Raw genomic sequence first — 23355 nt, 5'->3', positions numbered from 1 at the left:
GGATTAATATGGGAAAGGTATATTCAACCCCGACCCATATGACAAGGGGTGGGAATTTAATGATGACATATGAGTCCAATCATACGACCACTTCACCAGTAACGAAGATACTTCTCTACTCCATATGTTAATGAAAACTTAGTCCAAAAAATCGGCATATGGATTTGAAGTTGTCCTAAGATTTGAAGATTGAAATAGGTTTAGGATTGAGTTGCTCAACAACCGAGGGGAAGAGGGAATCTCCACATTCAAGGGCATTTAGTTAGCCCTTTGAATTACTACGGGTAAGGATATTTTCAACCATGTACAATAAGGAGTGAGAGTTTAGTGACAATACAAGAGTCAATCACAGTTAAAGGAGAGATTTCTCTGCTCAACCAACAAAGAAAACTTTGAAAATTTTAAGACCGAGAAAACAATGTCAACATGTGAATTGTTGAATAACATAGATTGAAATTAAATTGAAATTTTATGTAAGGTCTATCGATATCACTTCCTATGTTTTTAACACATAAAATTACCTATATCATTTCCTATGTTTTTAAACAGGTTAAATTATCTTATCACCTTTTTTAGTGTGATGCAATTAAGTTTCAACTGCGAGGAAAGCATATGACCGTATGGAGTGGATGTTTATTCGCCACATGCTTTTGCGTTTGGGCTTCAGTGAGCATTGGATTAAAATGATCTTGAGCTGCATCTCCTCGGTTGAATACATTATTCTTCATAATGGTTCTGCAGGCAAAGCCTTCACCCCAACCTGTGGATTTCGTCAAGATCCCATCTCCCCAACGTTGTTCATCCTATGCTCCCATGCCCTTAGCTGCATCCTCTCCCACCATCAAGATCTTGGCCTTATCAAAGGAATCAGTGTGAAGAATCGAGCTACTCCTCTTACCCACCTGCTATTTGCCGATGATTGCCTTATGTTCTCCACCGTCAATCTTCAAGAGATCTTTTTTTTGGTAAATTCCTTGAAAGATTGCCTAAACCTCTATTGCAAAGCTAGTGGCCAAATGGTGAACCTCAAGAAATCATGCCTAACATTCAGCCCCAATACGGTTACAAAGTTCAAAAGGTGGTTTTCGAAGATTCTTAAGATCCTCTATGTAAGTGGTCCTGGCAAATATCTAAGCCTTCCATATGACTTTGGAGTCTCTAAGGTGCAACTCTTTCATGACTTAAATGATAAATCTATCAACCGTATGGAAGGCCGGAAGCAGTAATTACTCTCTCAGGCTGGCAAAGAAATTCTCCTCAAAACGTACTAAGGCCCTCTCAATGGCCACATATACCTCGGCCCATTTTAAACTTCCAGTAAAGCACCATAAACGGTTGGCTTCGGCAACAGCTAAATTCTTCTGAGGGGGAGAATGAAAATGGAGGCAAGATCCATTGGATCTCTTGGTCTCGAATGTGCAGGTCTAAAGATAATGGTGGCCTAGGCTTCCATGACCCAAGACTTCACAATCAAGCCTTATTAGCTAAAGTTGTTTGGCGACTTTGGCAGGATCCTACATCTTTCTGGGCTCTTCTAGTACTGAAGGATATCTACTTCCCAACCACAAATTTTCTCAATGCAAGCATAGGCTCCCAACTGTCATGGGCTTGGAGAAGCATTTTGGAAGGAAGGAGAATTTTACAAGCTGGGTTACTTTGGCAGGTGGAAACGGGTTCTATGGTTAGGATTTGGGAAGACAGATGGATCTCATCTTCCCATAATTTTATGATCCAACACCCTAAGACGAAAGATTGCCCCCACCTCTTGGTTTCAGATGTAATTGACCAAGACAACAGGACTTGGAACTCTTCAGTATTGCATCGCTTCTTCCATCCCATCGACAGAGAAGCTATTCTTCAAATTCCTTTGTCCTTGTTTCCTATAGAGGATTACTTATATTGGGGCGGCTCAAAAGATGATAAATTTTCTATCAAAACAGCTTACCACCTTGCTTGCAACTTAGACGACATGGCAAACCCTCCATCCCCTACCGTAGCTCCTCCAAAGAGTATCTGGAAGTCCATTTGGCAATGTAATACTCTCCCGAAGATCAGAACCTTTATTTTGAAAGCCGCCGTCGGTGGCCTTGCTAGTGCCTCTGCTCTTCTCCGCTAGAATATCCACCTAGACCCCCAATGCCCTTGTTGTGGAGCAGCAGAGGAGACAATAGATCATATTTTGCTGCAATGCCCTTTCTCCAGAGCTGTCTAGTTTGTTTCCCATCTTTCGTACTCAAGCTTAACCTCCACTAATTCTTTTGTTCACTCTTGGATTCTGGACTGGAAATCGTTCTCTTCTTTGGGAAAACAAGATGCAAAAAAAGAAATATCTTTTTGCAGCTTCACAGCTTGGTCTATCTAGCTTGCTAGAAATGATTTCCTCTTCAAAGGCATCGACAGAGCTCCCCATGAAGTTTCCCATCTTGCTCAGAGAGCTTGGTCAGAATTCCATGAGGCCACATCTCATCCAACTGCTTCGGCTCCCAAACCATCTCCTGCCAATCATCTCCACATCTCTCACTGGATCCCACTGGCTCAAGGATATTATAAATTGAACTGCGATGCATCATTTGTTCTGAAAGAAGCTTGGGAGGTCTGGGTTTTATTGTTCGTGACCATCTCGGGACTCCTGCAGTTGCTGTTTCAGAGCCCATGATCTTTGCTTCTCCTTTTGTGGGTGAATTGTTGGCAATCAGAGCTGGTCTCCTACAAGCCATTGGGGACTGCATTGACAACATTGTTATCTAATCAGATTGCTTGGAAGTTGTTAAGTTCATCATCAATTCAGCCAGCCATCCGCCTCCAAGTTCTATTCCTCTGATTCAAGACATTATTCGCCTATGTACTTGTTTTCAATCTTTCTCTGTTGTGTATGTTCCAAGAGAGTTTAACAGTGTAGCTGACTCTCTGGCTCAGAAGGCCCCATCCTTAGCGAGTAGGATGGTTTGGCCAAATTCCTCTACTTGGTTCCAGAAGCTTTGCCTCCATGATTCCTTGTCTTATTCTCGCTCTTCTCAATAGATGATCTTTTACCCAAAAAAAAAAAAAAAATTAACTTTTGTTTTGTGGTAACATTATCTTCTTTCCAACTAGATACAACATACAGGTGTAAGTAATAAGTAAAATCACTTCAAACATGACCAAACTAAAATCGACATCTCAGAAATCATCAATATGAATCACATCTCTTGCCCTGACATTTATCTAGACCATCCTTCTAACACTGGTCAATCAAAATCAAAGACATGCTCTTTTATTATTGTCAAGGTTAGGAATAGAGTACAAGGTTGGAAGGAAATATGTCTCTCCTATGTAGGGAGAGAGATTCTTATCAAATATGTTGTCTCAACCATTCCTAGCCATTTGATGTCTTGCTTCCTTTACCCAAAGTGCATCACAAATGAAAATTAACCGCATTCAAAGGCAATTTTGATGGGGTCAAATTAAAGATGAAAAGAGAATTAGTTGGGATTTTATGACTAAGAGTAAGAGCGAAGGAGGATTCGGTTTTAGGAATCTATTATTTCAACATGGCCTTTCGTGCGAAGCAAGCTTGGAACTTACTTACAAATTCTTCTTCGATTTGGGTCAAATGTATGAAAGCTCGCTATTTTCCTAATTGTTCTTTGTACATGCTCAAATTTATAGAAAATCCTCTTATAGTTGGAGAAATGTCATGGCTGAAAGTGATATCCTTCTCAAGGGTATTAAAAAGATCACTGGCAGTGGCAAATCGATTGATATATAGTCTGATCCCCGGATTCCTTTTACCAAAGATTTTAGAGTTCCCCATCCGAAGCCTGAGAATTGTAACTTTGAGTTTGTTTCTGAACTTATTGATCCTGTCACTAGAGCTTGGAGAGTTTACCTTTTGTTATCAATTTTGTTGGTGAGGTGGTAAAAATTCCTTTGAGTTCCATTGTTTTTGATGATTGTTGGGTCTAAATTCACGATAAGAAAGGGTATATTTTCAGTCAAACAGCTTTCCCTATTTCTGATTCATCTTCCCTTGCATCATCTAGGTCAAACTCTCTTCCATCCTTTTCTTGGAACGCTCAATGGAATTTGGACATTCCCCCCCAAAATCAAGTCCTTTGTTTGGAGGTGCTGCCATGATTCTTTAGGTGTCAAAACCACTTTAGTGGAGAAAATTTTGATATTAGACCCATCTTGTCACTGTTGCAAAGCAACAACTGAAACTATTATTTGTGTTTTTTTTTGTCTTGCAATCATGCTAGGTTGACCTGGTTTGGTTAGTCTTTCTGCCTTCGATCATCTGAAACAAACTTTTCTTTTACTGAGTGGGTTACATATTGGTTTGAGGTCCTTAGTTTGATTGAGAGGGACTATAGAGAGTTGGCTCAATCTAATGCTATTCTCTTTTGGGAGATCTAGCGTATAAGAAATAAAGAAAATTTTAAAGGGGTTTCATGTAACCCTTGTAATACATTAAGTTCGGCTAACAAGATACTACAAGACTTGGCGGCTATCTCCATTGACAACTCTTTGTTTACCAACAATCCCTCTATGGGAATCTCTTTTTAGTCTCCTCATATATTTTTTTTGGTAAAAAGAAGATTCATTGATAAAATCGTGTTACAACTGAGGTCTCCAAATTACAAAGATTTTGGAGCCAGAGAGTGGAAAGTGGTCAAATTGTCTCACACGTACAAGACAAGGCCTTCTGAGCTATTAGTCTCCCGAAATATGTGGCTGAAAGAACAAGACTCAAAGTATGAAGCAAGGTGTCTAATATCCTGAACAATGGGGGACACCTGTAGAGGGCATGGCAATTCAGGATCTGAGGCAAGAAGACTCAATTGCAGGTTATCAGATTCCACCAGTATTCAAGTTTATGCAAATCAAGGTTGTGCAAAGGTGAATTCTGATGGTGCAATTCTAAAAGACACAACTACAAGTTATGGTGCTCTAATCCGGGATGATTGAGGTGTTGCTTCAAGGGACAACCCCATATCTATCGTGTTGTGGAATGTGCTACCTTGAGAACGAGTCTTCAATTATCTTAGGAGTTGGGTATTCAAAACATAGTGGTGGAATTTGATTGTGCTAATCTTGTGGAATGCATCAAGCAGACAACTGTTCATCCATGAGAAATTTTAGCTTATGTTCATGACATTTATAACCTGCTGTCTAAATTCTAATCTTCTATTGTTAATCATGTTTTGAGGACTACAAATCCCTTTGCCCATCTCCTAACTTTTTTTGTAACTTCTTCTAATGTTTATTCTTCATGTAAGTGGTGGGCATCCACCCCCCCCCAACTTGTTTTGGGATGTATTTGAAGTTAATGCATGTTTTAATTTTTTTTTAAAAACCTCTGTTTTCTTTATCAACAAATATATATATTTTTTCTTGACATCCAAACATAGCTGACAGTAACTCTTTTTTTCCAATAAACTTTCAATTTGAATCTTCTATTGTCGAGCTGTCTGGCAAGATCCTATTGCTAAAACACAATAAGGCAAGAAATAACCACCTTACCCTTGCCCAAGCATCTTACCTGAGTGGGGGAAAGGCGATCATTTATTACCTTGCTACCTTGCTGTATCTTGGTAGTAGGGCCTGACGGGCTGTTCGATAGTAAAGGATTTGAATCAATATACTTTAAGAAGTGTCCTTCCGTGTCATATTCTATCGCATCCTAAGATTCTTACATTGTGATCCCCTTCTCCGTTTATTATATAGTGATTTGACATGTAAGATATTAATAAGCGGATAAGGTAGACCCCTCTCCCAAACCGAAAAAAAAGAAGCATGGATGGATCATTTCCAGCTGCACTGATCAGTGCTTATGGACCGTCAGATTCTACTGCAATGATGGGTCTTCCAAATCGTATCTGTGCGGGTGACACGCAACATGAAAAAGAAAAAAAAATCTAAATCCAAATCCAAAATATCTACCGGTATTGTCGGTTGTCAAGCTGTACTGATGTCCTGTATTTTGTTGAGGGAAACACACGACTGATGCTGAGCCCTAAACGGCTAAACCTATACAACCCAGAACAAGCGTGAGGGTTCTCGTCTCCGTGTGGAAGAGGAACTTCGAAATTCTTTTAGAATATTCCTAACGCTCTTTCCCTCCCTCGTTTTCTTCTCATCCCCTCTTCAATACCTTTCCCCCCCCTGAATCTAATAAGAGGGTTGGGAGTTTAGGTCATTATTTCTGAATTATTTTGATCTTCTGTTTTCTTAGAGGAGCATCAAGAGTTGAAGCTCGAGGTCGAACGGTGGATCATGGGGGTTCCAGCTTTCTATAGGTGGTTGGCGGAGAAATATCCGTTGGTGGTGGTGGATGTTGTGGAAGAAGAACCGGTCGAGATCAATGACATTGCTATCCCGGTCGACACCAGTAAGCCTAACCCTAACAACATAGAATTCGACAATCTCTATCTTGACATGAACGGCATCATTCATCCCTGTTTTCATCCCGAAGACCGCGTATGTACCTCTTCCTCTCCACTTTATTATCTACTCATTCATCTTTTTCACCTTCATTTTCTTATTTTATTTTTCATTGCGATTACTTTATGCAACTCAAAGAAGCAGAGTAGTGTGCTCCTAGCTTATCCAATGGTACTCAGCTGGGAATGATGAAATGCTAATTTTTTTTTTTTTAAATTTTCCTTCGGTAAACAGAATAAGTGTAGTACACAAAGCATGCTTAGTCTAATCCGGTCTTAATACTTTAGGGAGTTTAACCATTGGTTTCTCCCCCCCCCCCCCCCTCCTCTTATTATTTGTATGATAATTAACTATAATTTATTGAAAGATCCAAATGCACAGATTCGGTGGCAACAACGTGGTTAAACTCATTTGCTAAAGTGTTGTTCCATATACTTTCCATTCAATTGTGTACCAGGGAGACTAGTTACTGGGTTTATTGGATGTAATGAAAAAGCTGCCCAGGATATTCTGCATCTGGCACAAGTTTTTTGACCGTTGCAGAAAATACTCATTTTCAATCAACAGGACATATACAAAAGGAACGGCTAAGTCATGGCTGTGTTGAATTGAGAGCTTTGTGCTCTAGTGAATTATCAGGTCACAACTAGCTAAAACTATTGACTATCTTCTCCCTTGTGCAAGTATTATTAACATCTCATGTTCAGTATATCAAGAATGACGTGGGTAGAGGAGGTAGGATTAGGTTATGGAGAAAGTGTGTGCTAGCGAGACTACCTCAAAATCTTAACTTTCCCAGCTTTTATCCTTCTATCATTGTATGTAAAAATAATCTTTGATTGTGGGAAGACTTCTGGTGGGATGCAGTTGTAAATTGTAATGCGATTATAGTCCCAAAAGAGAGATTCTAGAACTGTCTACCAGAGCCAGGATCATTAAAACAGAGAAATAGGGCTGAATGTGAAGAAATTCTATACCTTGAAGTAGAGAGATCAGATAGGTCTAATTTTCTGGTCAAGTAGTCTTCTCTGCTAGCGAAATTACTGTGCCCATATCACGTTAAACAGAACAGCACAGAAGCTTGCGTAGAAAACTCCTAGTACTACTAGGAAAACCAAGGGGGAATGGGCCGGTGCCTTCTTTTACGGCCTAAACTCCTATTTGTCAATCATGGGGGACTATGGCCATAATTTACAAGAACATTCTATAGTCGTAGTAAGTGGAGGAAGGGTTAAGGATTTACCCGGTGTGAGATCACATTATTTGAGGAGCCCTATATGCTGTTGGAGTAAAGGATCATCAACAAGGGCTTTCTAGTGCATTGTAGATTCTTATCCAAGTTTTGTATCCTTTGATGATGCCATGTGAAGCTCTAGAAACATGTGAAGTGAATGGCTAGCCCAATAAGGAAAGTTTCGTAAGGTGACATGAGCAGGATACTTTGAAACAAAAGATCCTTTTTTTAAATAGATTTAATTTTGAACTATTATATGTCAAGGTCCAATATTCAAATCATTTTAAAGGTTTTCCCAGACCTTGTCTACGTCAACAAACAATTCGAAACACCTCAACTTTTTTAGAATAGGAAAAAGGGCCGTACCCATTGCACAAGGCTCCTACGTTTCGCAGGGTCTAGGAGAGGTAGATGGTAGGCAACCTTACCCCCTTAACGGAGAGTTTGATTCCCAGGACTCGAACCCACGCTACTGGGCTGGTGGTAACGAGACCTTGCCATCGCTCCAAGCGACGACCCTCTCAACTTTTTTAGAACAGATTCGAGTAGAATAAAATGATTTGAAGCGCTTCTTTTTACACTATTTTGGAAACCTAAGGACTCAATCGTATGGATATGTAAAATACAGGATTCCCAATCCTAAGAGGAAAAGAAGGGAAAAGGATACTCAATTTCAAGTGAGTAAACAGAATTCCATGCTCGATCTCATAGATACATATAGAATTTTGTGGAAAGCTGTATTCGATTGAAGCCGTATGTATGGCCTAGAGTGAGATCTTTCATATCTCTTGAGATTGGGGTGAAAAAGCTAAAATAAGTTATTTTAGCCCTTCTAAAAAGAAAACTAATTCTTAAACCTCTTTTACACTCATGTCATGTTGAGGTACTGCTGAAGAAAAAACTACAAAATCCAATCCAATTTATCTTAATTGATTAGTTAACATGTTGGTTAATTGTATTCTAAAACACGAAAAAAAATCATTGACTTATCAAATTTTCTATCGAGCCGTGAAAAAGATTCAAAAAAAGATAGAAACAAATCCACTATCTGTTTTACGTCAAGCAATACGTGAGTTAACTCCCAATATAGCAGTAAAAGCAAGACGTTTAGGTGGATCGACTCATCAAGTTCCCATTGAAATGGGATCTACACAAGGAAAATCATTTGCCATTCGTAGGTATTAGGGGCATCTTGAAAATGACCGAGTTGAAATATGGCTTTCAAATTAAGTTCCGAATTAGTGTATGCTGCCAAAGGGAGTGTTGATGCCATATGCAAAAAGTAAGTGACTCATAGAAAGGCAAAGGCAAATAGAGTTTTTGCAGATTTTCGCTAACTCATGAATAGGATCTATATAGACAGAGATCCATGGGTCCATACATCTTGATTGGAAAAGAATCAAGAAAAAAAGGAAGAATCGGAATTGATGGATGTCTTTCTCGAAACAAGCGCAAAGGGAATGAAAGTAATGTAGAGCTAGGTCACAAGTGACTCAACCCCATAATAGAATCCCAAATACAACCAAATCAACACTGATTTCAGACCCAATAACACTATATGAATAACCACCCAATGGTAGGAACAGTAGGTTAAAATTATCCTTGTAACTCCTAACAATGCCTAGCAAGATATTGAATAACCCCAGCCAAAGAGAACAATAAACAACAGCCAAATATGGCCTGCCACAGTTCAGAAATAGGGCTAAAACCCTAGAAACCAAGAAACTTCAAAGGTTCATTTGGATGGGCCTTATTTTTCCATCGAGTGGGTGTAATGCTCCAAACCCACACCGCTAGCATGATATTATCCGCTTTGGCCCATGGACACCCAAGAGACGACATAGTACCGGCCAGCTTAGGAGATCGTTGAGGGGTTCCCACCAAGAAACGCCATTTACGAGGGGATTTGGGAGATTGTTGGGGGAGTACAAACTTTAGTCCCACATCGCTTAGGGGTGAAGTTCCTAGACAATTGATAACCTCAAGCACCCCACCCTAGTATGAGGCCTTTTAAAACCGTGAGGCCCATGGGCAAGAAAAGAAAAATGGATAGACATTGACTGATCAACCAAACGAGAGGGTTTGCAGGCAATAGCGACAGGGAAGGCAAACAAAACAACTCACAGGGGAACAACGGCTTTCTTGCTTGCTTGCTTGCTGACTCCGCTCTTTATGGCTCATTCTCTCTTTGTATTCCAGCAAACGGAGGGTGGTCTACGATCACAAACGGTGCAAACGCTCATGATGAGATGAGACACTTTATGCTTGGGAGATCCTTAGATGTCCTTGCCATAGTACGAGCTTTTGGGGATCATAGAATAGGTAGTAGGACCTATCACTCTCATAGGGAAAATGCTTTCTTATTTTGCATCCTGTCCAGATTCCTTCTTCATTCTGGGGCTCGTGCCAAAGCGGACAATATCATGCTAGTGATGTGGGTCTAGGGCGTTACAGTGGGGGTCTACTAGGGATGAATAAATCCTCCAAATCTCAGCCCAAAACAAGGGCTAGATGCTGAGATATTCAAAGGTCTCAAAAGTAGAAAGTATGAACCAGAATTAGTTACTAATTTACCGCAGAGTTGATGGACCACTGGTGTTCCTGAAATCACTATCGAACAGCAGTACTGGATGGATGGATGGAGAGATTTTGAGGCTCGAAAATTCGGGAGAAAAGTCCAGTCCAGGACTCCAGTAAAACCGCAAGGAGTAACACAGCCCTCTATGATCTACAACTGGAGGGAAACTTCCAAACACTCATGTAGTATTCAATCGTAGTTCCAGCAATAGCACAAGACCTTCAATATAATCTCAGGTGTGCAATAAATCTCAGAACAGTAACCTCAACACAAGGAAATCGATTGGGGATCGAGCTTCTCACTCTCTCCTATACATCTCATCCACAAGGCCTCTCACTTCACTGTCTCACACAGTCTATTGCGCAAAGCAGTGTAAACTTTCTAAAAACAGGAAATACAAAGTAAAAAGGAAAGAACTAGAAGCCTCTTACAAGGGAATATTGAGGCTTGTTCTTTAAGCAACTACAGTCTTGACTAAGTAAACAAAAGCTGAAACTAACTTAGGAAGTAAATAACAAAAGGTATCAAAAACTCTTCAGCCAGCTGTCCCCTACGATTTGGCTTTGAGTGAGGGTTGGCCCTATGGCCTATGGGTCTGGTCCACTTAATGTGGATCATGGGCCAGGCCCTTGTGATTCTTGCAGCTATATTTGAGCCCAAGAATCTGTCGACATCAGCTCCCCCCTCTTAAAATCATTCGATTCTGACAAATGAAGGAATGACATATATCGCTCGTAGAAATCCGTGTTAAGATGTTTTAAATTGTTGGCTTGGCTCCACATACAATCAAGCTCAGATCATCCCTTCAATTTGATAAGGAAAGAGTAGTAGCCTTTGTCACCCCGCATCGTAGTAAACTTGTTGTCGAGGACATCTTCTTTTTCTGTCGACTGGGGCTACAAATTGGGGGAAGCCGTAAAGCATGCTCAGTATCACCCTCGTCCGAATGATGGCCCACATATAGAGTAAGGTCAGCTACATTGAAAACATTGCTAATCTTCATATCTTGTGGTAACTCTAACATGTAAGCATTAGGGCCAATGCGTTTCAGGCTTTCAGCACTTTAAACGGACCCATTTTGCGAGGATGCAATTTATGATTGGTACCCGGAGGGAGTCGTTCTGAAGCTATATGAACCATAACCAAATCTCCTGGTTGAAACTTGATGAAACGACGATGTCGGTCAGCGGCTGCCTTGTATCTATCATTACTAATGGCGATGACGACGAACATCAGTGTGAACCTCCGTGATGTTTCTCAGAAGCTCATCCTCCTCAACGCTTACCCGTATGTGAGGGCATCATAGTACTAAATCTCGTCTTGGAAGGCCATTTTGACCAGCCCGAAATTTCTCTGAAATTTTGCCGAAACATTGTATTTTTTCTATGAGCTTTGCTTGGACATTTTGAGGTGCAAAATGCCGAAATGAGTGAAATACCGAAATGAAATGACTGAAATTTCTATGAAATGGTACATTTTTAGATTGGAAGTTCCGAAACGAGATGACCAAAATTTCTCGAAATTTCCGAAATATTGCATTTTTTCATTTTGACCTACCATCTCGTCTCGGACCCACCGAAATATCCGAAATTCTGAAATTTTGGCGAGATTTTGAACTATGGAGGGCGTAATGGTACCAAGTCAATGGGTCTTCATGGTTGAAGGCCTAGCATGATCTCAAAAGGTGTGCGACCAGTGGTGCGATTGGCGGAACTAGAAGCCTCTTACAAGGGAATATTGAGGCTTGTTCACTAAGCAACTAAAGTCTTGACCAAGTAAACAAAAGCTGAAACTTAGGAAACAAATAACAAAAGATATCAAATAAGTCTTCAGCCAGCTGTCCCCCACGATTTGGCTTTGAGTGAGCCAAAAACCTAACCCACATGAGTTGGCCAGCCAAGGCTGGTTGGCCCTATGGCCTACGGGTCTGGTCCACTTAATGTGGATGATGGGCCAGGCCCTTATGATTTTTGCGGCTGTATTCGAGGCCCAAGAATCTGCTGACATCAGAAAGATGAAACATAAATCATGGATCAACTAAGCCCTCTCGGAGGCTTGCTTAAGAATAAGAAAGAGGAGAATCTCATGTAAATACCAGGGAATAACATTTGATCCTATTCATGGGGATTCCGTAAATATCCCCTTCCAAAAATAGGAAGTTTGAAACAATTGGACCTTTTTGGAGATTGAATGCAGTTACTAATTCATGACCTGGCTTGTACACACTGAAAATTTCATCTCTATGAGAATTTTTATGAAAGTGTTTCATTTGCTTCTCTTCCATGGAAATTTCATTTTGGCAGAATGTATCCTAATCTGTTGTCTAATTATTCTTCTAATGATCGATTTAACCTATGATAAAAAAGATATACTTTGGTTATATTTTGTCTCTTAAACAAGTTTAGTAATGAGCATAACAGCCCTATTGTTCCGATGGAGAGAAGAACGTATGATTAGCTTTTCGAGAAATTCCAAACGAACAATTCCAACAAAATCTTTCAATTACTTATTTTGCTATGTTCTATGTTAGCAATTCTGGTAACAGAATAGAGACTTATGGTGAAGCCCTATTTGGTAAACTAATAGTAGAATTAGAACTGACTGGTGACCAGTATTCCCTTAAGAACAAACCCAGAGCTTCAGTGGAAATAAGATCAGAAACTAGTATATGAATTTGAGGTAAATCAGACCAGTATGTAAGGAGATACTGAGGAAGAAAGCAACCTGAAACTTAGAAGAAAACAGGGCAACCACAGATATAGAAAGATGAATAATTCTGACCTTCATTATTGGAATAAGAAGATAGGAGATAAGGATGATAGTGAATTTCAGGAATCCACCTACAGCCCACTTTGAAATCCACTTAGGTTCCTCTGAATCCATAGAACCACAGTTGCAGAAAAGTGAGAGCTTCAATTAATCAAATTGTGGGGTAGGCTGTATGCCTTTACACATATTTGTAAGATTTGAAAAGACCAAATCAATATTGAGATAGGACTGACTGGACTCAATCCTGAACTGAAAAGGAAATGCAGAAACAAAATAGAACTAAAGAACTACCAATCAACCAGCTTACTTGACTGTCCTATTCCACCTTTTAATAAAGAATCAAAACAGGAATGGAAACTAACAACTCCTAATCTGGCCTTGAAATCAGAAGAAAAAATAACTCTGACAAAATAACCCACGATCAGACAGATTTTAGATTCTTAATAATGCTGGGAATCCTAAACCGTAGGCTGTTTCAGCCTCTTCTTCTCCCATGTTTTGCATCTGCTTCAACTTGACTGGGACTTCGGATTTCATTTAGGGGTGGAAAAATTCAAACCAGTTCATTAATCCACTCATACAGACTTTCTATTTGTTGCGAGGTTCAGGCTTTTGAACCCACAGTTTGTTATTGGTTGGTTATGGTGGTACAAAAGGCACCTACTACGATTGACTAAGATAATAGTTGGGAGGTGTTTAGTAGTTGATGGACTACAAGTGATAGTTCATCAACTAGTTTCTGGCTGTCAGTCTTGATTAGTTTGCCCATGTTTAAAGCAGCAGCTTTGTGTCATGCTTCCTGCTGTATAAACTCTGCTCTTTCATATGTAGTCTTTTTATTTGTCATTTTTTTCCCCATTTTTTATGCACACATGGGTGATGAGGATGATACAAAAAGGTCTTTAGCCATTGAAGTAGAATGATTTGGGGACCCATGCTTTTCAAGAAGAATTTGGGTTTTAAATCCCAATCCAACTCATAGTTGTCAAGGTGTCGCCTAGGCGACGACTTGGGCACCTTGGTCGCCTTAGGAGGGCGCCTTGGACGCCTTGGTCACCTACTTGGTGCCTTGATTTTTTACCCTTTCCAATGCCTTGGGTCACCTAACCGCCGTGACAACTATGAATCCAAGAGTAATCTACTCCATTGCATTGCACTTCATCTAAGAGGACACCGGACATTAGTCATGTAGAGATTTCCCACCATCTTTTCAACCACAGAGATTATATTGTGAGAAATTTTTTTTTTTTTGTTTGGTTGGGGGGGGGGGGGCGCTTCTCTACCTCCTATCAAACCAAGCAAAAAACAATTGAGTATTTTCCCACGCAACCTCCTTCGTCAATTTTGAGGGGGATCTACTGCATGCACAAATTTCTTCCTCTGTATTTTATGCCATAGTCAAATCAACCAAAGTCTGGGAAGCATAACAGCTTATAAACTCCTTGAAAGAGCACAGTGCAAGATGATATGGGTTTTAAATTCCAGATATCGCACATGACACATGAAACAGACTTATTATACCCCAACTCACAAGGTTTTACACAGAGTATTTTGCTTTCTCACTGATAGCCACGTGAAGAAACTCATTCGTAGAGGCACCATGTGGTCCTGTGTCTGGTTTCCTCGAAAATAACTCCCCTAGTGTGGATGACGTTAATAAGAGATTTAACTTTGAAACTTAACTTATTGATCTGCCTAAACCCTAGGTTCACGTCCATGGAAAACACCATTTTCCTTCAACTTATCCTATGGGGGAATCATGGAGTCTCAACTCTGGACATGTATTCAATATAAAATGGAGCTATGGCATTTTTCTTCAACTTAGTAACTTACCTGATAGATGAGTCCTGAAGTCTTGACTTCAAACTAGTTGTTCAAAATCAAACTATAGTAGTTGGAGAGTCAGGTGTGCAAATCTGAACTGGGTCGCAATCATAGGAGATCCTTCTAATCAATTAGATAGTTGTTCATTGCGTCTTAGCTCACATGGACAAGCTTGCCCCATCAACGAGTCTGAATGATGCCCAAATGCAGTAACCACTTTAGGCACATTGATTAGAATGACAATTATTATAAGTGATTCATTGGCATGAAAGTTGTCTGTAGACTTATTCTTTTTTGGTGAATTGTGTATTCAACCTTGTGTTTTTTTTTCCTATACCCCAAATTTTCTCCCATAATTCATGGTAATCTTTGTCAGATTAATTGTGATACTTTTTATTCTGGTGTCTTCTATTGCTGTACTCATTGAATTGTTTTGATCAACAGTATAATCTTTGAGCATTAATATGCCCTTATTTGTAGTTGGAGCTAATATGTGGCATGCTGATATCTCTTTTGTGCTTTACTAGTGATCTTATCAACGGATGAGAAAAAAATCTGATTGTTCAATGCCATAAAATGGATGTATTGGATCCTTTTCATTTCGGTTTTAATATATTTTTCACACACATGTTTCAACTAATTGATTTAAATTTATTCAGCCTTCTCCAACGACTTTTGAGGAGGTATTCCAGTGCATGTTTGATTACATTGATAGACTCTTTGTGATGGTGCGGCCACGGAAGCTTCTTTATATGGCTATTGGTGAGTTTCATCATTGGGTGCTTCTGACTTTTATGTTTGTAATATATATATATATTATCTAATATGCTTGATTGATTTTTTGAAAACAACTGTAGATGGTGTAGCTCCAAGGGCTAAAATGAATCAGCAACGTTCTAGGCGTTTCAGAGCTGCCAAAGATGCAGCGGAAGCGGTAGGTGCATTAAGATAATTTCCTTATTCCTCTTCTCACTTTATTTTTTTGAATAAAATCTACTTCTCATTTTTGTTCTTTCTTTTGGTTTAGTTTTTAAGTTATAATACGTGGTGGTTTTTGAGTGGTAATTATCTCTTGCCAGGCAGCAGAAGAAGAGCGGTTACGGCAAGAATTTGAGAAGGAGGGCAGAAAGCTACCTCCAAAACAGGAGTCACAAGTTTTTGATTCCAATGTTATAACTCCTGGGACTGAATTCATGGCTGTTTTGTCAATTGCTCTGCAGTACTATGTTCATCTCAGACTAAACAATGACCCAGGATGGAGAGGCATTAAGGTAGGTTATCCTTTCTAATGCGTTCTTCCAATACTTTTATTTCTCCTTGATTTACCTCATCTTCCTCCAATATTGCTACTTGTATGTATTGGTTCTTTTGCAATTGTTAATAAAAGTTATCCTGGCTTTTGCTTATTAATTGATTCTTTTGAAGGTTATCCTTTCGGATGCAAATGTTCCTGGTGAAGGGGAACACAAAATTATGTCGTACATCCGCCTTCAAAGAAATCTTCCTGGCTATGATCCGAATACACACCACTGCTTATATGGTTTGGTATGGGTTTTCCTTTGGTCGATTCACGGAATCTGCTTTTATGTCTTTATTTATATTTGTTGGGCTTGTTCTTGGTAAATTTATGGTTTTGTACTATAGGATGCAGATTTGATCATGTTGGCCCTGGCTACGCATGAAGTGCATTTTTCAATATTGAGAGAGGTTAGTGCACTGTTGCTTTAAATATGGTTGGTTTTATGGTTGTTTCTAATCTTACATAAAAATTCATGTGGTCATGTGGGGATGCAAATGTGGGAGTTTGAATTACTTAAGGGTAAACAGTCTTTGCAAATGCAAAAAATAGGATCTGGGGACTCGGGGGGTGGTGAACAATTAAAGTTTTGAACTTCCAGTATTTTAATATTATTTTGTTATCATGTGATAGTTTGTAAGGTTCCTTTTGTTTTGAAAGGAAAGCATTGTACAGCCATTGTCTTAAAATCTGAAGGAAATTGTCAGTAATAAAAGCACAAATATTTTCTTATTCAACATGCGATATAAAAATCTGGAAAACAACTTCATATTAATTTCAAAAGAAGTGGTTGTATCTTGATTGATCATACAATTTGCTCCCATGGAGGAGAATTACACATTGCATGGATGGGTTCTTTCTTAATCTCCAGTGCCATGATGTTATTTCTTGTCATGTACAACGCAAGACAAATAGCAATTTTTTTTTTCAAAAAAAAAAAAAGGAATCGGAAAAAGAGTTACAAGTTTCATAACTAGTTCATTTCCTAGGAGTTGATTTTTCAAGAAAATAAGAGCTGAATTACCAAGAAAGAGAACAAATTATCTTTTGTTGTCGTCATATTGCTCCACAATGGGTTCCCAAGTGAACTCATTTTTCGCCATTTTTACCTCTTTAGGGCTTTCTACAATTCTAGTTTTAATCCAACCACATCTTACTCCCTCTCTTTCTGTGTGTGTGGGTGTGTTGGGTAAACATGTAACCATCCTGTTTGCATTTATGGCATCAGCAATTCAGCATAAATGGCTCTTTTACACTATAGAATTCTTAGAGTAGCAAGGGGAGGTAAAATTAAATTTCGAAGGAGGGTAATTTTGGTAAATGAATACAATTTGATGACAGGGAGTTGAATCTTATATGGAGGACCAAAATTTGAGGGGTTGGGGAAGGGGAATATAACACAAAATTGAAAGCTTTGCTTATCTGTACTTTTGCTTCATGTGTTTTTTTTTTTTTTTTCAATGTCTGCACACAAAATTGAATGGATTTAGCTGTCCTTTCAGCTTTGGTCCTAATGTTTTGGGCATGGTTTGACTTTAATTGTAAGGGTTGTGTTTGGTGTTTGAAAAACCAAAGGGAACAGCTGCCCTAGTCCCTGGATGATATTGAGCTGAGTCAATCACGAGAATGAACACCGAGTGCCGAATAAGACTAATCCTGAGTTGCACGGGGTACCTTCCAAGCCCCACCTCAAGACCTGCCCCTGTTACCTTATAAATCTAGTGAGGCCCAAGCATGTCTGTCGGGGTGGGGAGGGTATGGTTTTGTATTGAGGTTTGGTTATGGTATTGGTGATTCATGTCTCAAATCCTCTCCATTGCTAGTCCTAGGCAAGACAAAGGCTGAGTGCTAATCCGTGAATCTCCCAAATTCAGCAGATTCTCGTGCTTTAAATCCCTATATTTCTTCAAATTGAAAACCTAGTCGAACAGCACATAAAATCTGACCATGCGTATCCTTGAAGCAGATTTTCCTTAACCAAAAAAAAATAATTTAATTGGATGTTAGAAAATTGTTGTCTTACATAGTTACATTCCTCCCTGACGAGCACTAAAACTAAGGATCTTCCAAAGGAGTTGTCTTTTAGCTCAGAACAGGTGATCCAGCAGCACTTCCATGAACCAGCCCAAACCCGTTGGGGAGCCCAGATGGAGATGAACTGGATCCAAACTTGGTTTCGGTCTAGTAAGATATTTTAGGATTTTATTAATTTCTATTTTTTGGGATTCTTTGTAATTTTTTAATTCTCTTTTGGGAAAGAGAACGCTACTTGGGCGCATGCGGTGTGCTGCCTCTGTACCTAGACACGGGCGTGCAAAATGACCGCCGCACCCTCCGGATTTTCCGCCTTTCCATGGGGGTGCGGCGGTCATTTCGCGTGCCCCTGTGTATGGGCGCAGGGGCTGCGCACTGCACGTGTCCAGGTAGCGTTCTTTCTCCCTTATCTTTTTATTGAAGTTTTAATTAGAGTTAAAGGTGTAGGAGATAGGTTAGTTTGGGATTCTATTTTGGTTTTAGAGTTTGATTGAGTTTGTTTCAGTTTTAGAATCTAGTTAGGAGTCTTTATTCCCTCTTTAAATATAAGTTTATAACCAACGGAAGTTTTAGCTTTTGAATGATGGAATTTTGGTTATATGCTGCTGTGAGAACTGACTGTGTGCTTCGACTGGCGCTGTCTTCTCTTCCCCTGGTTTGATTCTTTTCCTCTGGTCTTCTCTCTCTCTCATCTCTTCTTCTTCCTCCTCTATTCTTTTTTGTCTTCAGTACTCTTCTCCTTTACCGTTTGGTTTCTTTCTCTAGCACTATCTATGGTTTTCTCCTGTTGCCGGTACTGCTAGCCTGAAAAGAAAGGGGCTGCTGACCCATTGTCCCATTCCAGTTTAACCTGGAATCTTGAGAGAGAAGTCCCCTCCCCCTAGGGCGACCCTAGCCCTAGTTTCTTACACCCTAAATCAAACCCTGTTGTAATATATCAAACTGAAATCAAACCTGGACCTGTATCTACCCGCCAGGTTTTTATTACAGAAGTTTCCTGTAGTTATTATCAGCTGTTCTAGTTTGATGCTGGTTGGAATCAAGAAGGATTTGAGTAACGATCCCTCTCCCAAAGTCTCACTTCGATTGGACTTCTATTGAGGTAGATCTCCATCTCTGAAACAGATTCCCCTTCTTCTGGCCTTGGCTGTCGTGAGGTTGAAAACAACCTCATGCGTGGGTGTTGTTTCAATCCTTTTATTTCTACTTTCCAAAAGACCCCTCCTTCTACCCCCTAACCTTTATTTAGTTTTACTTTCAAGTCTTCCCTCATTCAATAAATCTAATTCCTTTTGTCCATTCTTCTATTGAACGACCAAATTGCCCCTTGAAAAATCTGGTTATTTACAAGTTTGCCATTCCCTTCTAGTGCTTGGACTTTTGTTGAATCAGGTGGGCTCATAGTGAACCCAATAGGGTATTTTGATCCGGGTTTCCTCATCACAGGCACTTGGGCTAGCCATAGTCATGCTGAAGTAAGGTGCTCCACACTTTGTCAACATCATGAGAGTGAACCGAGGTGCGGTCAGCATTCTCTTTGACCATGTTGCACATGATGCGGCAATTTGAAATTTGGATCCTTATTATGTGGATGGTGTGGTCAATGGTTAGGAATACTTCCGATGAGAACATGGTGATCAAAATGTTTGCATCATCATGAAATGATGAAACTGGCTTCCAGGCTGAAATCTGAGATGAGATCATGAGCTCCTCCCCCTCTACAATTCCTCCATTAAGGAGACAAAGAAGAATTGAATGGAGAACAGCTCGTTGAATTGATATTTCAAGTGTGCATTGTTCCTCTTCTGCATTATTTTATTAATGAAATCCACTCTTGGAAAGACATGAAATTTTATCAAAATTCTGAGAGCATGCATTTTTCCTGGAGATGAGCTGCCAAAAGAGAACCAATTCGTTCTCTCAGAAAGTTAATCACAGAAGACGACCCACAGGCACTAGTCACAAAGACCTTCCCTCCCTTCCCAGTTGTTTTAGACTTCTAGTGGATCGATTGATGCTGTAAAAGAAATTGGTGCATTTGGAAAGATCTCCACACATTTCACATAAGAGAAAGATGATGTGTTTGGAGAATCCAATGCCAAGGTGGCGTCAATATAAATTTATGTTGTATCTTATATGTTGCCTTCTCGAAATGTCTATGTTATTGATAAGTAATCATATTTGGAAACTTCATTGTCTGTCTTTGCCTTTCTTGTAAGATTTGTACAAGTGCTTGCACATTTGTTTTTCTTTTTCAATGTGAACTGCTTATAGTTTGCACTCCTAAATGACAACTTTCAGATTGTTTACACTCCTGGACAACAAGACAAATGCTTCCTATGTGGCCAAGTGGGCCATTTAGCAGCTGCTTGTGAAGGAAAAGCAAAGAGAAAGTCAGGAGAGTTTGATGAGAAAGGTGAAGGGGCTGCTGTGGCCAAAAAGCCTTACCAGGTACATTTGGATAATTGGATTCATACTTTGCTTTGAAGTCTTTGTAGGCCATAGGATGATCAGATGATTCTTCTTTCTTGCCTATTTTTTTCAATGTATTTCCCTGTTCTTTTTTCAAAATGTAGTCAAACTTGCTCCTCTAAATTCCACTTTCTGCAGTTTCTCAACATTTGGACTCTTCGAGAATACTTGGAATATGAAATGCAGATCCCCAATCCTCCATTTGAGATTGATTTTGAATGCATTGTGGATGATTTTATATTCATATGTTTCTTTGTCGGCAATGATTTTCTGCCACATATGCCCACGCTGGAGATTCGCGAGGTTTGATACTCTCTTTGTCTCTCGTTATTATTCTATTATTTTGAGTGAATGTAGCATTAATGCTATTTTGTTTTTTTTTTTATGAAAAAATGTGATTTTAATCAAAATTTGGCTGATTAATTCTTTTGATGATATTGAAGAAACTCCTTTCCGATTAAGGGGAGAAAGAGGATAAAAAGATGCCTGATGAAAATTTTAAATACGGTTAAAAATATTTCCGATGTTCTTTTTTGAAGACTTCAATCATGTTTAAAAGGAGGTTTGGGAAAGTTTTGATAAAGCATTTTTTCCCTTGTATTTAGGGTGCAATCAACTTACTAATTGCAGTGTACAAAAAGGAGTTTGGGCCAATGGGTGGGTATTTGACCAAATCAAACAAGGTATTCTTTTGATCATTATCTTCTCTCTTTGGATTTTACTTTTTGCGTCCCTTTCATGGCTTGCTTAATTCTTATTCTGGGACGTGTTTCCTCCTGCTCTAGCCAAATTTGAGCAGGGTAGAGCATTTCATTCAAGCAGTAGGGTCCTATGAAGATAAAATATTCCAGAAAAGAGCCCGCTTACATCAGGTTAGCTCCATTACTCCGTTTTCCTGATTTATCATGTTGTTGTTTTCCATCAGAAGATTGGCAGTATGTTCAAGGAACTAGAAGCCTAATGAGGTGGGGTTTTATCAGTTAAAAGGTGGCATGAGCAAGTTAACTCAACTTTGATGCCCTCTTCTGGTTGGGAAGGTGGGGAAGGGGGAGGCATAATACTATGGACTAAAAGATATGCCATAATTTATATCCTTATGGGTATGACCCAAAGGAGTGATCAATGTAAACGATTTAGGATTTCAATTTATGGTCTAAAACAGTGAATCTGGACTGCTTTTTTGCATTGTTCTTCATATCCTTGGATAGTAGCATCTTTTCAAGGCTTGATTCTAGAATCTACTAACAGAGGAAGGGGTTTAAGGTGCAGATTTTCAGTTCTGATTTAAGTTCTTGGTTTCCTTTGCAGCGGCAGTCAGAAAGAATTAAGCGTGAAAAGGCACAAGCAAAAAGAGGTGATGACGCTGAGCCTCAGCGTGGAACTGATTCTGCAGTACCAGTTGGCCGTTATCATGGTTCTCGTCTTGCTTCTGCTCCTTTGCCTTCACCATATCAACAAACAGAATCCAGTTACAGTTCAGGGAATTCAGTATCTAAAAAAAAAGATAATCAGCTTGGCCAAGCTACCATGGTTCTGTCAGCACTTAATATTAAGAGCAAGCAATCTGGAGCACCTGATAGAAAAGAAGTTAATATTCAAGGCCGAAAAGTTGCACGCATGTCTTCAGGGTCATCCATTGGTGCTGCCATTGTTGAGGCTGAAAATAATCTTAAAGAAGAAGTAGAAGTATGTCTTCTTCCTAATAGGAGGATGCTTTGATACAATTTTGACTGAGTCAGTTGTTCTGTAAGCTACAATTTGGAACTAGTGCTACTGACTGCAAGGCTAATGTTCTTATTATTTTATTTACCTTCACCGGCGAGTGGCGAGAATAGATAGATCTTCATGGGTGTTATTCTGTTTGAAGTGTTAACCTTCCCTCTCTCTTGATTGTTAGATATGTGAAAACAAGGAGGAGTTGAAAATGAAGCTTAAGGAGTCACTTCGTGAGAAGTCTGACCTCTTTAACTCTGAAAATCCTGAAGAAGACAAGGTTTAAATCTTCCGATGCTATCTGAAAAATTCTATATATGATCTTTACGTTAATTAGATTCAGTCCTCTTAAGAAGTGGGGTATTGTATCTGCATTTAATTCTTTTTCTTTTCGAGTGCTACCACTAATGGGTGTTCCTAATCTGTGGTATGTTTTCCCATGTTATCAGGTCAAATTGGGAGAGCCGGGGTGGAAAGAGAGGTACTATGATGAAAAGTTTTCTGCAAAAACCCCCGATGAACTTGAAACAATTCGGAAGGATGTTGTAAGTTAAATGAACTGAAATAGGAAGGAAGCATCATGTCTTTTATGTTAAACCATTGTAGCCCCATTTCATTCTTTGTAGGTTTGGTCATGGAAAAGCTTTTATTCATTATCTTTTACTTATAGTTGTTACATCTGTTGTGTGACATCATCTCTTCAGCATAATAGTGCCGCATGGATACTCATAAATTTTGGTTGGCTATTTGGTGAAAACTATAAATAAGATGAGTTGGCTCTGATTTGGCCTTTTGTAAAATTCATATGGAAATTGATAAGCCCATCATAGTCAACTGTTAGAGCACTCTTCATCCTACCATGCTGGGACACTAAGTTGCTCGTTATTTAGCTGAAACTTGCTGTGTTGTCAACAACAACAACGCCTTATCCCAACTAAATGGAGTCGGCTACATGGACCCTTGCTCTCCAATCAGCTCTATTTGAAGTCATATATGATACGAGTCCTATGC

The 23355-nt window shown here is 39.4% G+C and overlaps 1 protein-coding gene across 4 annotated transcripts in view; it reads left to right on the top strand.

Moving 5' to 3' along the window:
- The first annotated feature begins 6159 nt into the window (after positions 1-6159).
- Positions 6160-23355, top strand: part of LOC122661961 (5'-3' exoribonuclease 3-like) — a 34875-nt gene continuing 17679 nt past the window's right edge. The window contains exons 1-13 of one of the 4 annotated variants that reach the window (XM_043857483.1): positions 6160-6459; positions 15488-15590; positions 15686-15762; positions 15908-16099; positions 16254-16373; positions 16473-16535; positions 20461-20610; positions 20770-20934; positions 21237-21314; positions 21417-21520; positions 21882-22317; positions 22529-22624; positions 22794-22889. In XM_043857483.1, coding sequence (XP_043713418.1) covers positions 6256-6459; positions 15488-15590; positions 15686-15762; positions 15908-16099; positions 16254-16373; positions 16473-16535; positions 20461-20610; positions 20770-20934; positions 21237-21314; positions 21417-21520; positions 21882-22317; positions 22529-22624; positions 22794-22889 — 1884 coding nt within the window. In that variant the 5' untranslated portion in view covers positions 6160-6255. The remainder of the gene's footprint in view (positions 6460-15487; positions 15591-15685; positions 15763-15907; positions 16100-16253; positions 16374-16472; positions 16536-20460; positions 20611-20769; positions 20935-21236; positions 21315-21416; positions 21521-21881; positions 22318-22528; positions 22625-22793; positions 22890-23355) is intronic. The other 3 variants (XM_043857485.1, XM_043857484.1, XM_043857486.1) reach the window with 3 other exon arrangements.

This window comes from Telopea speciosissima, chromosome 5 (genome assembly GCF_018873765.1).
Source record: "Telopea speciosissima isolate NSW1024214 ecotype Mountain lineage chromosome 5, Tspe_v1, whole genome shotgun sequence".
Classification (NCBI taxonomy): Eukaryota; Viridiplantae; Streptophyta; class Magnoliopsida; order Proteales; family Proteaceae; genus Telopea; species Telopea speciosissima.
This window is presented reverse-complemented; position numbering and strand designations above follow the sequence as displayed.